At 39.0% G+C, this 15,108-nt stretch overlaps 1 protein-coding gene across 1 annotated transcript in view; it reads left to right on the top strand.

The window, feature by feature from the left end:
- Positions 1–14,583, top strand: part of ATAD2 (ATPase family AAA domain containing 2) — a 37,178-nt gene extending 22,595 nt beyond the window's left edge. The window contains exons 16-28 of the mRNA XM_020796525.3: positions 635–949; positions 2,483–2,606; positions 4,296–4,482; positions 5,845–6,030; positions 8,220–8,355; positions 8,460–8,656; positions 10,041–10,200; positions 10,399–10,521; positions 10,872–11,024; positions 11,684–12,067; positions 12,200–12,333; positions 12,974–13,102; positions 13,950–14,583. Coding sequence (XP_020652184.3) covers positions 635–949; positions 2,483–2,606; positions 4,296–4,482; positions 5,845–6,030; positions 8,220–8,355; positions 8,460–8,656; positions 10,041–10,200; positions 10,399–10,521; positions 10,872–11,024; positions 11,684–12,067; positions 12,200–12,333; positions 12,974–13,102; positions 13,950–13,982 — 2,261 coding nt within the window. The 3' untranslated portion in view covers positions 13,983–14,583. The remainder of the gene's footprint in view (positions 1–634; positions 950–2,482; positions 2,607–4,295; positions 4,483–5,844; positions 6,031–8,219; positions 8,356–8,459; positions 8,657–10,040; positions 10,201–10,398; positions 10,522–10,871; positions 11,025–11,683; positions 12,068–12,199; positions 12,334–12,973; positions 13,103–13,949) is intronic.
- Positions 14,584–15,108: the final 525 nt, after the last annotated feature.

The raw sequence follows: 15,108 nt of genomic DNA, 5'->3' as shown, positions 1-15,108 counted from the left end.
ATAAAGCAGTATAGTTATAAAATATATTTCACCCAGTGGTAATGGTGATGTTAATTAGCTGATTTATCGCTTCTCTATTGCCAGCTGCTGACAACTTTCAAGTGAGCTATTCAGCTGCTTGTTTCTGCCCACTGGTTTGTTTGGGGAGTTTCCTGGATCAAAACAGGGGTAACCACTGCTCCCCCTCATGATCAACAGGCTTCTCCCCCAATTCACCACTTCTTTGGGGTGGTTTTAACCCCTTGGGGGGTCCCAAACAGGTCGGAATTCAGCCCAGGGGATGGAGCTCTGTCCTCCTGCTGCTGTCCCGTCGCAATGTCAAGCTAGAAGTCCACAATGCTTCTGTTTTTATGATGGAATGTGCGAGCTGTGAATATAAAATATATTCATGCTTTGATACGCATACATGTAAAAAAAATTCTTGGTAGCACTAGGCAGACATTGATCATTTTTTTTAAAACATTGAGTGTTGAAAACTAAAACTACATCTACCTGATAGAATTTGGACGAGAAAGTTATTTGCAGATTCATTTGTAGATTATTGGTAGCTATGATCTTTCAGTCAAGAGGAAATGTATGTATGGGGTTGTGTGGCTTTTAAACTAATTGGAGGCCATTTGATTTCCCTTTATAGGGTATTGTGGTGCTGATATTAAGTCTATATGTGCTGAAGCAGCATTGTGTGCCTTGCGTCGACGTTATCCTCAGATATATACCAGCAGTGCCAAGTTGCAGCTGGATATTTCTTCTATCAATATAACAGCAAAAGATTTTGTGATGGCAATGCAGAAGACCGTACCTGCTTCTCAAAGGGCAGTGACTGCACCTGGCCAAGCACTTTCTACCATTTCAAAACCACTACTTGAAAACATACTTCAAAGAATTTTGGAAGTCTTACAGAATGTGTTCCCACATGCAGAACTGGCACAAAAAGGGACAGGAAAGTCAGGTAATTGTACTTGGAATTTACTGATTTGAGGAGGAAAATTTTTAGCTTTAAATGCTGTTCCCCATCTCAAAGTTCCCAAAAAGGCTTCCCAGAACAGAAGGAATCCCTAGGAACCCTCAGAACCTAAATCGGGGGGTGGGGATGGGGGCAGGAAATTTTAAACTAAAGATTCTCATTGCTGGCTAATTACATCATTGCTACTTTTGCTGGCAGAGTTATTCAACCCAGCCAATATCTTTTCCACCCAGATCTGAAGTTTGCTTATATTTTTTCTGGATTGCTTGTTTAGATCAGCAAACAGGTTCACTAAGCTGTTCATACTGCCTTTTCACACGTATTTGTATTAGTTACCTGGCATCAGAGACACACAGTTTTCCAAAGCTTGCTTCTTGCTTGTTTGGAAATGATTATTTCTTGCTGTTAAGAAAAAAATGTAGCTGTTTATTAATATGGAAATATTTTTGTTAGGGACCAAAGTGTTTAGCATTAGCACAACATAACACAGCTATGCTGACTATTGATAGAATAAAGCTGCCAGGCAGGCATTCTGGAAGGTCGAATTAAATGATTTTTTTTTTAGTGGACTTTGGAAAAAGCTGAACTCAGACATGCTCCAGGAACACTGGTGGCTGAGCATACCATGATGACATCTTCAAACAACAGCCCAAATAGATAGTCAGCCTCTTTAGGATGGCTCTAGATACTTGGCATCTGATCAGTTTTAGCCAGTTAAACAGCACTAAATATTTTGATGGATTTTTGTTGTTGCAGTCATCACATAGGCATTCATTTGGTTGTCCCAAATTTTCTAATCAGTTAGTGACTTCTATGTTGCTTGATAGCACAGGTGAGGAGTTAAGAGTTCTGCTGCCATTCAAAACTATCCGGCTTCCTTGAGTTCCTGTTTCATATCTTAGTTGTAGTACTTTCCCACAATCAGACTGAAGACTGAACTAGATGTTGGCTGCAGATTAAGGATTAGGAAATTTGCTTGCCATCAAACCCCACCACAAAATAATTGGATGCATCAATTGTAGTGATGAAGGAATGGATGTATTTAACCATTGTAATACTAGCCATTTCCCCTGTATCCCTTGGCCCTTCTTACTCTTAACAAAGAAGGATCCACAACTAGGGAAGGCAGGCTTTTGAAGAAACGATGACCTTGGGTGGATGTAGGACTTCTGTGGCCTGCGGACAATTTTCTTTCTTTGCCTTTGGAAATAAAAGTAGCTATTACATCTGCAAATGATTTGAGAATTTGTACTAGGCTATTTCACTTACAGAACTGCATTGCTGCTTCAGTGCTTGCATTATAACTTGCTACTCTTATCTGACTTTTTAGGAGTTAATAAATTTGTATTGATCATGTAACATCCTTGAGCATTTTTATGTTAATATTTTCATACCAATTCATAGAGGTGATTTGGACCATTATCAGGGTGGATGAGAGACATGCTGCATTTTTATTAAGCCTTTGAAATAAGATGTAGTATTCATATGAAAACAATGTTTTGTTTTTGTTCTCTAAAGATATTTCTAGGCACATGTTAGACACTGACTTGTACAGTGATGAAGAGGGACCATCATTGTTTGAAACTGGGCATTCACAGAAAAGTTCTGAAAAACAGAAGCAAAGTTTCCTTAATTTTAACAAGTAAGTGATAAATTAAAGTTATGACAAAGAAAAAGTGTCAGTTTATTTATGCATCTGGTATATTTTTGCTCTATTGCATGCATTTCTATTTTATTTATTTTGCTGCTTCATTCTGATGGTCAGAACAGTGGGGGTTTTTTGCCTGTCTTTGGGCCTACTCATTAAATAAGCATATTGAGCTGCTATTTCAATAGCATATCAGTACACAAAGCTACCTTCCCTGACCTCTCTTTTTCCTAGTGCAGTAAACTTGCTTTCTAATCTGTTGATTGCAAATGTATGCTTATGGGGCTAAACATACATTGGATTCCTAAGAGGAAAAGTTGAATGAGGTGTGAAAATTAGCTATTGGGAATGGCATAGGTCCCCACTTTCAAGCCAGGATTTTCTTTAAGCTAGGTGCTTGTGCGCATGCAAAATGTCTCTGCCTCCCTACACACACCTGTCTTCTTCCTTCGCGCAACAATTGCATTAGATTCTGGTTGCAACCGAATCCTGCATGCGAAGGGGAGTGGAGCTGGGCACGTTGGGGCAAAGGCGAGAGAGAAAGAGGCAGAGCCCTGCCCAGCAGGGCTGAAAATTAGAGGGTACAGTGGTGCCTTGCTTAACGGGCGCCCCATTTAACGACGAATCCCCATAGCGATGAAGATTTTGCGATCGCATTGTGATGTTGCCTATGGGGAAAAATCGCTTTGCGATTTTTCCCCATACGCCCCATTTTCCCCTAGCTGAGCGGCGGGAGCTTCGGAAGGACCACAGCCGCGGTCCTTCCAAAGCTCCCGCTGCTCAGCTGGGGGAAAATGCCGCCGGGGGCTTTACGAGGATGGGGGGAGAGCGCTCCCCCGCAGTTCTCCCAAAGGCCCCATTTTCGCATAGCTGATCAGCGGTTCCAAAATGGCCGCCCGCTGTGTTGCCTCGTTTTAGAGGTACCGAAAATGGCCGCCCCATGGAGGATTTTCGCATAAGATGAGTTTTTAACCTCATAGGAACGCATTAAACGTGTTTTAATGCATTCCTATGGGCTTTTTAATTTCGCATAGCGACGATTTATCCGGAACGGATTATCGTCGCTATGCGGGGCACCACTGTACATTGTTTCCAGCTGAAAACAGACTTCTCTCATATGACATTTGTTTTGCATTTTCCAAAGATGCTGATAGCATCTCCTGTTGTAGCATCTTAAAACATGGAAATATTACAAATTACCAATTGGTTGTTGTAGGTTTTTTGGGCTGTCTGGCCATGTTCTTGAGGTTTTTCTTCCTAAAGTTTTACCAGTCTCTGTGGCCGGCATCTTCAGAGGACAGGAGTCAGAACTCTGGTAGGTTCTGATTCCTGTCCTCTGAAGATGCCGGCCACAGAGACTGGTAAAACGTTAGGAAGAAAAACAAGAACACGGCCAGACATCCCAAAAAACCTATAACAATCATTGGATCCTGGCCGTGAAAGCCTTCAAGAATACAAATTATCAATTGTTTAAATTTACATTCCTTCAGGTAGATGAATTATTAGGCAAGCAAGATTTCAGCATCTTTGCTTGGAAACACAACACCTGTGAACATTGGGATATTGGGTATTATGGTTGGCATGGGATAGCATGCATGAAGTTGCTAAGCAAGAGGACAAAGAGCCTCATGTTTAAGGCTTGCATTAGTGATCTTTGCACAAAGATTCTTCTTTTTTTAATAGACATGCTTATAATCAGCCGACATCTTACCGACCAAGGCTCTTAATAGCAGGAGAATCTGGATTTGGACAAGCTTCTCATTTGGCTCCAGCAGTTATACATGCTTTAGAAAAGTTTACAGTATATACATTGGACCTTTCCATTCTCTTTGGTGTTAGTACCAGAACACCCGAAGAAACATGTGCACAGGTATTTTAGCTTGTTTGTGTAGGTACTAAAGCAAGGCTTTACAGATCAAATATATATATATATATAAGGCAAATATGCATATTTCACCTTCCATGCATGGATGGGAATTGTTTATTTTAGAATGGGTTGGGAACCTTGGGCTCTCCAGATGTTGGACTGCAGTTTGGTTTGAAAAATTAAGTTATGATTATCATTAATGCTAGAACAGCCTGCTCCAAGCTAGCAGCTTCAGAACAGTTTGACTGCAAGACACATTTCTGAGTCAACCAGCTGGAGCTGATGGAAATGTAAACCAGAACATCTGGAGAAGGCTGTTGGGGAGGCTTATATGAGTTCTGTTTTCCTCCAGTAGTGGGTTATTGTTGTGTTGGTTTTTTAAGTACATTTTTTGCCTTGGTATATCTCTTGCCTTTCTGACATGATAGAACTCCAAGTAACATACATAAGGCTCCCACGAGGTTTTCCATATCAGCCCAATGTTGTTTTATCATGTGCCCACAGATAGTTCTCCAGTACCACTTATCACTTGTACAGATAGCAAAAGAGGCAAAAAGTGTGAACACACAACTTCTGTATAGTTCTCAGTTTCTGATAGTGCTCCGCAGAAAATTATTGTTTCTTGCTTTTTTAACATGCTGTACTGCGCTGAATCTACCTTTTTATATAGTGTTATACAGATACGTTTTAGCTGTTTTAAGAGCTTAATGTAAAAAGGAGCTATATACTGTATTTTTCTGTGTGTAAGATGCCACCATGTATAAGATGAAACCTCCCCCCCCCCCCACTTTTCTAACCTAAAATTTCTTTCTTTGCAAGAAAGTTGAGGGGGAAAGCTGCTTTTTACAACGAAAATGTAAGGGGAAAGTTGGAATCTCCTTCCCCCTCCATTTCTTCTTCGCCTCTGTGAATGCAAACAAATGGGTTTTGTCTGTGCTTGCGCTGACATTCTGGAGCTAAAAGTAACAATTTTATGGCATCATCTCCCATGAAGCACATGCTCCCCTCTCAATTTTTCCTTTAATTATTTTAGGAAAATGTGTCATTTTTTTCATGGAAAAATACAGTAAATTAAAATAATTTATGTATAAACTTAATAGTGCTCATGTTAATGTCAGGACTAGGATAGAACAACCTTTGGATACACACTCTAGCAACCAGTTCTCTGTGTCTAGATGCATGTCTGCTTGTACATACAGCATGTTCCTCAGTGAAACCAAAGTGATTGTCTAGTTCACAGAATTTCTAAGGAGTATTAAAGGCATGGCAACCTTTAGAAAACAAACAAAAATTAAATGATTGGCAAATGAAGTGAAGGGCCAGTTATATATCTCCTCTCTGTGGGTAAATTCTCTTCTTTTCCAGTTGATCTGTGAAGCCAAGAGAACAGCACCAAGTATAATATACATTCCAAATATACATATATGGTGGGATACAGTAGGACAGACATTGCAAGCAACATTTATTACATTGTTACAGAACATTCCATCTTTTGCTCCAGTTTTGCTCCTTGCAACATCAGATGTACATTATGCAGCTCTGCCAAATGAGGTACTTACACTCTGATTTTGTAGGATATCTTTTTAGTCTATAATGCTGTCTTCAGTATTGCTGAATTATTTAGCTTTTTACCGTATATACTCAGGTATAAGCAGAACCGAATATGAGCCGAGGGACCCAATTTTACCACAAAAAACTGGGAAAACTTATTGACTCGAGTATACGCTGAGAGTAGAAAAAGCAGCAACTACTGGTAAATTTCAAAAATAAAAATAGATACCAATAAAATTACAGTGGTGCCTCGCATAGCGAGGTTAATCCGTTCCGGATTAACCTTCGCTATGCTGAAGCATCGTTGAACGGGGCAGGGATTTCAATTGGAACGCATTAAACATGGTTTAATGCGTTCCAAATGAGCCAAATACTCACCGTTCAACGAAGCTTTGTAATGGCCGGCAGCCATTTTCGCACCCTCGCCTCGCTTAACGAGGGCGCGAAAACGCTGCGCGCGGCCATTTTGGGCCATTTCCGGGCTTCCGGCGGCCATTTTGGCCGCCGAACAGCTGATCGTCGGGGCTTCGTTTTGCGAAGATCGGTAAGCGAAACGCTTACCGGTCTTCACAAAGCGAATTGTGCCCCATAAGAAAAACGTTAAGCGATCGCATTAGCGATCCGAAAAAACGGATCGCTATGCGATTTCGTCGTTATGTGGTGCACTCGTTAAGCGAGGCACCACTGTACATTAATTGAGGCATCAGTCGGTTAAATGTTATTGAAGATACTGCCCTTCTGAGCTGTGAGAGGCACTTCACTGCCTGCGGAGGGAGGACTCATACCGGATGCTGCACTTATCTACTGCTCTATTGCTGCGTAACAAAAGGGGGAGATGGAGGATGGAGGAGGAAAGTGGGAGGTGGAAGGTGGGTACATAGAATACAGTGTTGCCTCGCAAGCCGAAAGTAATTCGTTCCGCGAACAGTGCTGTCTTGCAAAATTGCAGTGCATTCCTATGGGAACCTCACAAGACGAATGAATTATTTTCGTCTTGTGAGGCATTGGTCTTGGGGGGGGGGGAATCGTCTTGCAAAGCACGGCCATAGAAGAAGCCGTCTTGCGAGGCACCACAGCGATGGCAAAAACCATTTGTCTTGCGGGTTTTTCGTCCCGCGAGGCGTTTGTCTTGTGAGGCACCACTGTATGCAGAAGGAGGATGGGGTGTCCTGAAAGTGGAAATGCAGTGTACTTAACCCAGGTCATTGGACCACCCATAGAGGCTGCAGGCGCCCGTAGATGAGCAGGGGAGTCCGGAGAACACCCACACTGCAGGGGAGAACATGTAATTTTGACACTGACTTGAGTATAAGCAGAGGGGGGGTGTTTTTTCAGCAAAAAAATTATGCTGAAAAACTAGGCTTATACTCTGAGTATATGCAGTATTCATGACTAAGGGAAAGCTTTCTAAAAAGTTCTTTGGTTTTTCCTTTTAACGGGCAATATCCTTCTCTAGAATTTTTTTTGTATGGTTGTTGTGGGTTTTTCGGGCTCTTTGGCCGTGTTCTGAAGGTTGTCCTTCCTAATGTTTCACCAGTCTCTGGCCGGCATCTTCAGAGGACAGCAAATTGTGCTTTTTGTATTTTTGCCATATATGAAGCCCTAAATGTTACCTGCTTAGAGAGAACCATAGTTCCATCACCATCTAAATAACTGAAGTATTCTGTCACAACTCTAATGTGATGGAAGGTGACAGATAAAAGATATACAGTAGTTTAGAATGATTTATATCTATAGTGGACCCTCGACTTACAGACGGCTCGACTTACAGACTTTTCGAGTTACAGACTTCTCTGGCTGCAAAATTTAGATTCGACTTGCAGCCAGAGAATCGACTTACAGACCAAAAAAACCCAAAATGGAATAAAAATAGAATAAAAACCATTGGTTATGGGATTAATCGGTTTTCAATGCATTGTAGGTCAATGGAGATTCGATTTACAGACTTTTCGACTTGCAGACACCATTCCAATACGGATTAATTCCTTAAGTAGAGGGTCCACTGTACCAGCTTCTGTGTTAATGCTTTCATTTTATCAGTTCTTCAGGACTAAGCATTAGTATTTCTCTAATCCTGCGACATGTATCTTGTTGCATGACCATCACTCCTTCAGTTTTGTTAACAAAGTTGCAATTATATTTTCTTTTCTTGATAAGTTGTACTTCTCAATTACTTATTCATTGTTTAGGTACAAGAATTATTTGCCAACGGGTATGGAGAAGTTTTTGATGTCCACTTGCCTACTACTGAAGAGAGGAGAGAATTCTTTAAGGATTTACTTCTTCATCAGGCTATTAAATCTCCCGCATCAAAAAAGAAAGCAGGTTAGGATATGCAGCAAAGCAATTCTATAAATTTGATGTAGGACTTCTCAGATTTTGAAAAACCAACTCTTAAAATGTCTCTAAATATTCTGTCTTGTTTTTAGTTTTGCAGGCGTTAGAGGTTTTGCCAGTAGCAGCACCACCTGAACCACGGCAATTAACCAAAGAGGAGGTCAAACAGCTTGAGGAACAGGAGGAAGACACTTTACGTGAACTTCGAATTTTCTTACGTAATGTCACTCACAGGCTTGCCATTGATAAACGTTTCAGAGCCTTTACAAAACCAGTAGACTTGGATGAGGTAATAATAATCTTCAATTTGCACTTTGAAAATTGCCGGAAATATGGAAGTAATAAAAAAAACGAATTAAACGGAAAAAGAAGAAAGTAAAAACAAACCCTCACACACTGCAACATCACTGCTATCCAAAGTGATTCATTTCCAAGGAATTAAGCATCATTTGAAATGATCAAAATTGGGGATTGATTGTACTATATCTTTTCTGACTTCTAGAAATCTAACCCATAAAATATCCCTGCCTGCTGCAAAAGTAGATCCATAGACTGGGCATGCAAAAAATAAATTATTTATGGAAGGCTTGGCCCGTTCTTGTTCATCTATTACAAGAATCCTTGCTCTCTTGTTCCTTTGCGCTCCTTTCTATGCTCATCCTCGGTGCCCCTAGCTCCTAGTTTGTGGAACACTCATGCCTAACTTGCATATGCCTGACTCCTCCCCTCTTACTCTCGTTGCATTAAAGGGCATCTGGTTCAATATTTAGTGCTATAAATATGGGAAGTTAACATAATGCTGTTGTGGGCGTACGGCCCTCTTCAAATATTAAGTTACAGCCTCTTTATATTTGCAAATATGGGCATTGATTATTTTTATTATACTAATGTACATTTTATTTATGCTATGTTTCATGTCATTTGGTTTGATTTAAGTTACCAGGTGTCAATCTTTGGTTGTCTTTTCCATTTAATTTGTGATATTATGTATTTTGTTACTTCATTAGTTTAACTTGTTATTTGCAACGCTCAATTATGTAAAATGCCTGGAGTAGTGTTCCACTATGTAGGGCAGTCTGTAGACAGACAAATAAGGTTTTAAGAGAGAGGGAAAAGAAGCGGTATTATATAAAACTGACATATAAATATAGGGCAGCTTGTGTATGACTGTAAATACCAGATGTCAATACATGTGTGAAAAGACTGTGGTCTTGATATCATGCTCTAGTGGTAGACTCCTTGATGGTCCACCAGTATATGATCCTTGAATGAGTGAGACTGCAGGTCTGTCTTAACCTGTTACTGTCTTCGACTAGCAGCAGTTGCATAGTATCGCTTGCAGAATTTTTGTTCTAGTACCAAATACCCACTAATTAAACCTGGGGCTACTGAGTAGTGCACATTTCTTCAGAGAATTATATGACTGGCTATTGTTAAAAAATTAGATGGCCCTATGTCTGGTGTAGTACAGTTGAATGACAATTGATTTTGCCTCTTGCTTTTCCGCTCTGAATTCTAATGCAAAGTATTGTCTTTTTAAAAATGTAATTTCAGTAACTTTTAGGTTAATGGTCAGCAAGTCAAGCATTCTTAAAACATGTCAAGGACATAAGATTTTTGTATCTATCTTAAATGAGACATTTTTCGGCTTCCTTCTTGTATTCCACTTGTAGGTACCAGACTACGACACAGTTATTAAACAGCCAATGGATCTTTCAACAGTTATTTCAAAAATTGACCTTCATCAATATCTATCTGCCAAAGACTATCTAAAAGATATTGATCTCATCTGTAGCAATGCATTGGAATACAATCCAGATAGAGATCCTGGAGGTGAGTGTCAGCTGTACTGGCCTGAGATAGATGCTGTAAATGTACAGTGACAAGTTATCTTATATAGAACTCACTCATTATTTTTTGGATAAATAACTATGCTAGAGCAGGGAGTTTGAAAACTTCTGTATAAATGTAGGCTTCCCACTTGTACCACTGGGTTAGTTGCTTCAAAGTTATGCATGTGCTCGTTTTCAGATCGACTCATCAGACACAGAGCTTGTTCACTTAAAGACACAGCTTATGCAATCATTAAAGACGAAATGGATGAAGAGTTTGAACAACTTTGTGAAGAAATTAAAGAGTCTCGCAAGAAAAGAGGTATGCACTGTCCCAATAATGTAATACTTTAAAAGCAACTGCAATATATTACAGTTAATGTGGTTATACATGATGTATATTCACCAGCAAGCATTCCAGAATCTATATCTATCTGCAGTGTCTTGGCCTATGTTAGACGCTGCTTCACAGGGTCCCTAGCCTTTAAGAACAATGCTGTGTCCACACATGCAGACAGAACTGACTCTCTGAGGATGGGATAAAAAGTTTCAATGCATACTGTTCATGCAGTTCTTTGTATCTTAGACACTCTTTATCTCACATCTGTTTATATGCAAGTGTAATAAAATAATGATTTTTAAAAAACTAACAGTAGTTTGTTACTTGTAAAGGTTGCAGCTCCTCCAAGTTTGCTCCATCTTATTATTATGTAATGCCAAAGCAGACTACTATCTTAGATGCTGTTCAGAAAATGAATTCGGAATGTAGTGAGAAACTGAAAAGCCTTCCAGTGCCTTTGGACACTAGTTCTCCTTTTTCTAACCGTAAGTATTGTTTTAGTAGTATTTCTCACTTGGTGAGTTTTTGTGTATGTTTATAATTCCAAAAGTGGTTTATAATCTACTGTATAAGTTCTGTGCCCCGATTCCCTGAATCCTACCCCTTCGCATACCCTCTGATTGAATACTCGGGGGCGGGCAGGAGACCTTGCTTCACAGTCCAGAACAGTAGGGAATGCTCTTGGTCAGAGGAAAAAGACCAAACTGATTTTGTTTTCCTAATTGTTTTGTTTATCCTTGTTCGTGCAGTTTGGTTTCCATAGTGGTTTTCCTTTCCTTGGTACTTTTGATGCTTGGTGTCACAAGGAACCTTCCCAGGAGGATTTTTTTAAAGGGGTAGCTGTTATGAGGAATTAGCTGCCTCCTCCTCCTCTAGCAGATGAGCCCTTTCTTATGTTTAGGAAGAGCCCATCACATGGATATGTGCTGCTCCTGTCATGCCTTCATTCATGCTTGTGAGACCACTTTTGGGGAAAGAATCTTTAGGCCTGGGTTCTACTTCCTTGCATGCACGGGTGCCCAGCCAGTGGACTCATGTGGCTCCTTTCACACTTCTTGTGCCAGATCCCTTTCTGTAAGCTGCCTTTTTTGTTTTTTGTGGAAAGCTGAAACTAAGCTTCATTCTGATATACTTTTTAATGTAGCATTATCTAAGAGAAAACTCCGAAGAAAGAGCCGATGGTGCCTGGGAAACCTAGCAAAACGGAAGAAAACTTCTCATTTCAATAAAGAGAATAAAGCACCAGGAGAAGAACAAGATGAAGCAGAGAGTGATGGAGGAGAGTGTATTGAAAATAATGAATCCAGCATGGAACAAACTGAAACAGAAATAACACATACTTCATTAGAAGAATCTGAAGTTGTGCTTGCTGACCAGCAGACAAATGACTGTGTAAATAAATCTGATACAGAGACTGAGAATGAGCAAGCTGTTGATAATAGTGCTAGATGCAGATCTGAGAAGGACAATATTGAATGTTCAGAACAAAACAAAGGATTTAATGGAGACCTAACAGAGCATCCGTTAGGTAAGTTTATGATCCCATGTTGAGTTGACGAAGTGTTAACCATCTTCTATTCATAATATGACCTGTAAAAAGGTGCAACATTCCGTCCTTTGCTTACCACTACTGTTAATTCTGTTTTCTTTTTAACTATAGATGTATGTATGCATCGCATGACCCGTGCTAGGCGCTCACAGGTGGAGCAGCAGCATCTCATCAGTGTCGAAAAAGCTATGGAGGTCCTCTCAGAGCAAATACCACCCCTGATTGTGGACTGTGAAAAGCTTGAGGTTTGTAAATTTTTACCCTGTACAATGCTGAAGTAATAAGAAACAACAGGAAAAAATTACTTAAAGGAAATGTATCTAAAAACTAGAATAAGACTTTTTCAGTACTGTTCATGCATGCATGCTACTCAGTTGTACTATTATATCTTTAATAAGTTTATTAAAATATATTAAAGAATGTATGCCTAAGGGCTGGGACTGTGTTACATTGATCTGTAAATCATTCTGCAAGACATTTTGAAAGAACAGAGTAAAAATGCTTATTTTGAGTGAACCGTAGAGCAATTAATTTAAATAATCTCCTTAAATAGTATTATGTTGTACTGAGTTCACAGTTCCCTTTATTTATCATAGGCAGAATATTTAGGTTTAGGTAGATATTACAATCTTAGGTGGAAAAAGTTGGCATTGTATTGGACTGAAATGTATCTGTACGTATTCAAATCACAGTATATCTTGAAAGACCCACACTTCTAGGCTTTGGGGTGTAGTGGGGTGGGAAGAAAATACGGGGACACTTACCCTTGTGAGCTTCTGTGTCTTGTTTCACTTATTTTGTACAACTGTTCATACTCTGCTTCTAAGAACTGAAGGAGAAAGAATTGTACTTACCTCTTTTTTTTTTAAAAAAAATCTTTTCTAGGAATTACTGGAAACTGTTACTGAGAAAAGTAGAAACTATACTATACTTCAGTTGGAAAAACTTTATGCTTTGCTCAGCCAATGTATTTATCGACATCGCAAAGACTATGACAAAACAAAATTGATCCAGGTAAGATATTTCATACAAATTACTTCATGCGAGTATTTAAATCCCATACATCCTGCTGAAATCCTGTTGCTTAGCATAGGAAGTCACAAGTAAAGTAGGACACTTGAATCAATAGAACTTATGGAGGAATTGACAGAGTAACCTCTAATCCTGGATCCAAATCAGTATATCATGCGGTGGGCTCCTCCATGACATTTCAGCTGACCTTATAGGTACATGAACTTTATTTTGACACCCATTGTCACCAAACATCAAGAAAACACATACAATTGGAGGTGCCCTTGCTTTTAAATAAGCATCATCTGTGTTTTCTTTAGTCCTGTAAACACAGCTTCTATTTTTGTCTGTATGGGCAAAAATATGCCCAAAATTATTCAGGCCACAATCCATTAGGAATTAGTTCAGATATAAATTTGGAGCTCAGTTACTAAAGTCCAGTTTTTGCCAGTGACAGAGAGTTCCAGATAGGAGTGTTTAAACCCATGGTGGGTGATTTTTTGCTATTCCAAATTGGTAAGATTTAAGGAGCTGTGACTGTAGCCCCCCCAAGAATGCTTTTTAGCTTGTTCTTTTCTTTGCAGTCCTTCATTAAAAATTGGGAAAAGTCTCAATTCTTTTCTAGCTGAACTCTGATTCAGTTTTTCAGTTACTATTTCTGCAGTGTGTTTATATGAGATAATAATGAACTGTCCTGCCGTTTTAGCTCCCTTGGGGGTGGCGGGGAAGGTCAGATTGCTGTTCTTACTGGAAAACTATAATGTAAATATGCAAAAATCATCACATCAGAAGGGATGTTTAAATACTATGACGTTCTACTTTTGTCACTGGTTTTTCTTTCTTTTTTCAGGAAATGTCAAGAGAAATTGTAGGATTCAATTAATTCCGCTAATGCAGAGTCCTAATTTAAAATATTACTACGAAGTAATTTCAGACCAAATTAACTAAGCTAATGTTTTTAATTCTGTCCAGTATGGGTACAAAAGCCATAGCTATGTAAGCAATTTGAAGCTAGACATAACATGAATAAGCGGTTCTGCCATTATGTCTGACAGTCTTTGTACCGTTTTGATTCATAATCTATTTTTTAAAAACTTCCTTCTTAAAATATGTTTTAAACATACAATACCCCCAAATTAGTTCTGGGAGGATTGAAGTTTTGAAAATACATATTAATTGCACCATTTTTTCTTTGTAAATGTAATGAAAATACATGGTAATTTATCCCAATCCAATCATGTATATATGTTGCACCTGTATTTAAAGAATACAGTTGGTAATCTTAACATCCAACATGGTTTTCAACAAATGCTAGAACAAATTTAACTATTCCACTTTCTTAAGTGAAATATTCTCTCCTTTTTATCTCTACATTAATTCTTCTAGTGTTCATGTTACTGGCAGCATCTTTTTCAGTGCTCTAAGCATTATATAAAATGTAAATGTGTTAAATTTTAATTGACAAAATAAATGTGTGTATTCAACACTGGTTGTGTAGTATTCCTTTGTTACCTGCTGATGTGGTTTGCATGAGTTGCAGTATATATATATAAAAAATCCACAGAACTCATGACCAAGTAAACTGTATATCTGACATGATCACATTTCCCTCTTCAAAAGGAGAAAGTCAAGGTGGTCCAATGAGGGATTTATTCAGAAAACAGAATCCTTACTCAGGAATAAAAGGACCAAGAACTGGCAAAAATAATAGGATTTTTAGAAGTACATACAAAATCAACAAAACACTATTTCATTGTGCAGGTAACAGGAAATAAGAGGCCTGGAGACAGAAAAACAAGGATGTTAAAGGCATACTACATGAGGATGAAATTAAAGATTTCTTCAAACCTGGTTTCACTGTAAAGAAACAAGGCAGATACCATTATCTGAACTGTTTTGTTTTGCTGGACAGGAATCGAAAGAACAAATAGTCTTGATAAGCTTAAGTTTTGGACATTAAAAAAACTAAAAATTAACGAATCACAGGGACTAGATTAGTGGTTCCCAAC

Source organism: Pogona vitticeps, chromosome 4 (genome assembly GCF_051106095.1).
Source record: "Pogona vitticeps strain Pit_001003342236 chromosome 4, PviZW2.1, whole genome shotgun sequence".
Lineage (NCBI taxonomy): Eukaryota > Metazoa > Chordata > Lepidosauria > Squamata > Agamidae > Pogona > Pogona vitticeps.
Note: the sequence above shows the minus strand (reverse complement) of the source record. Positions and strands in the feature narration are given on the sequence as shown.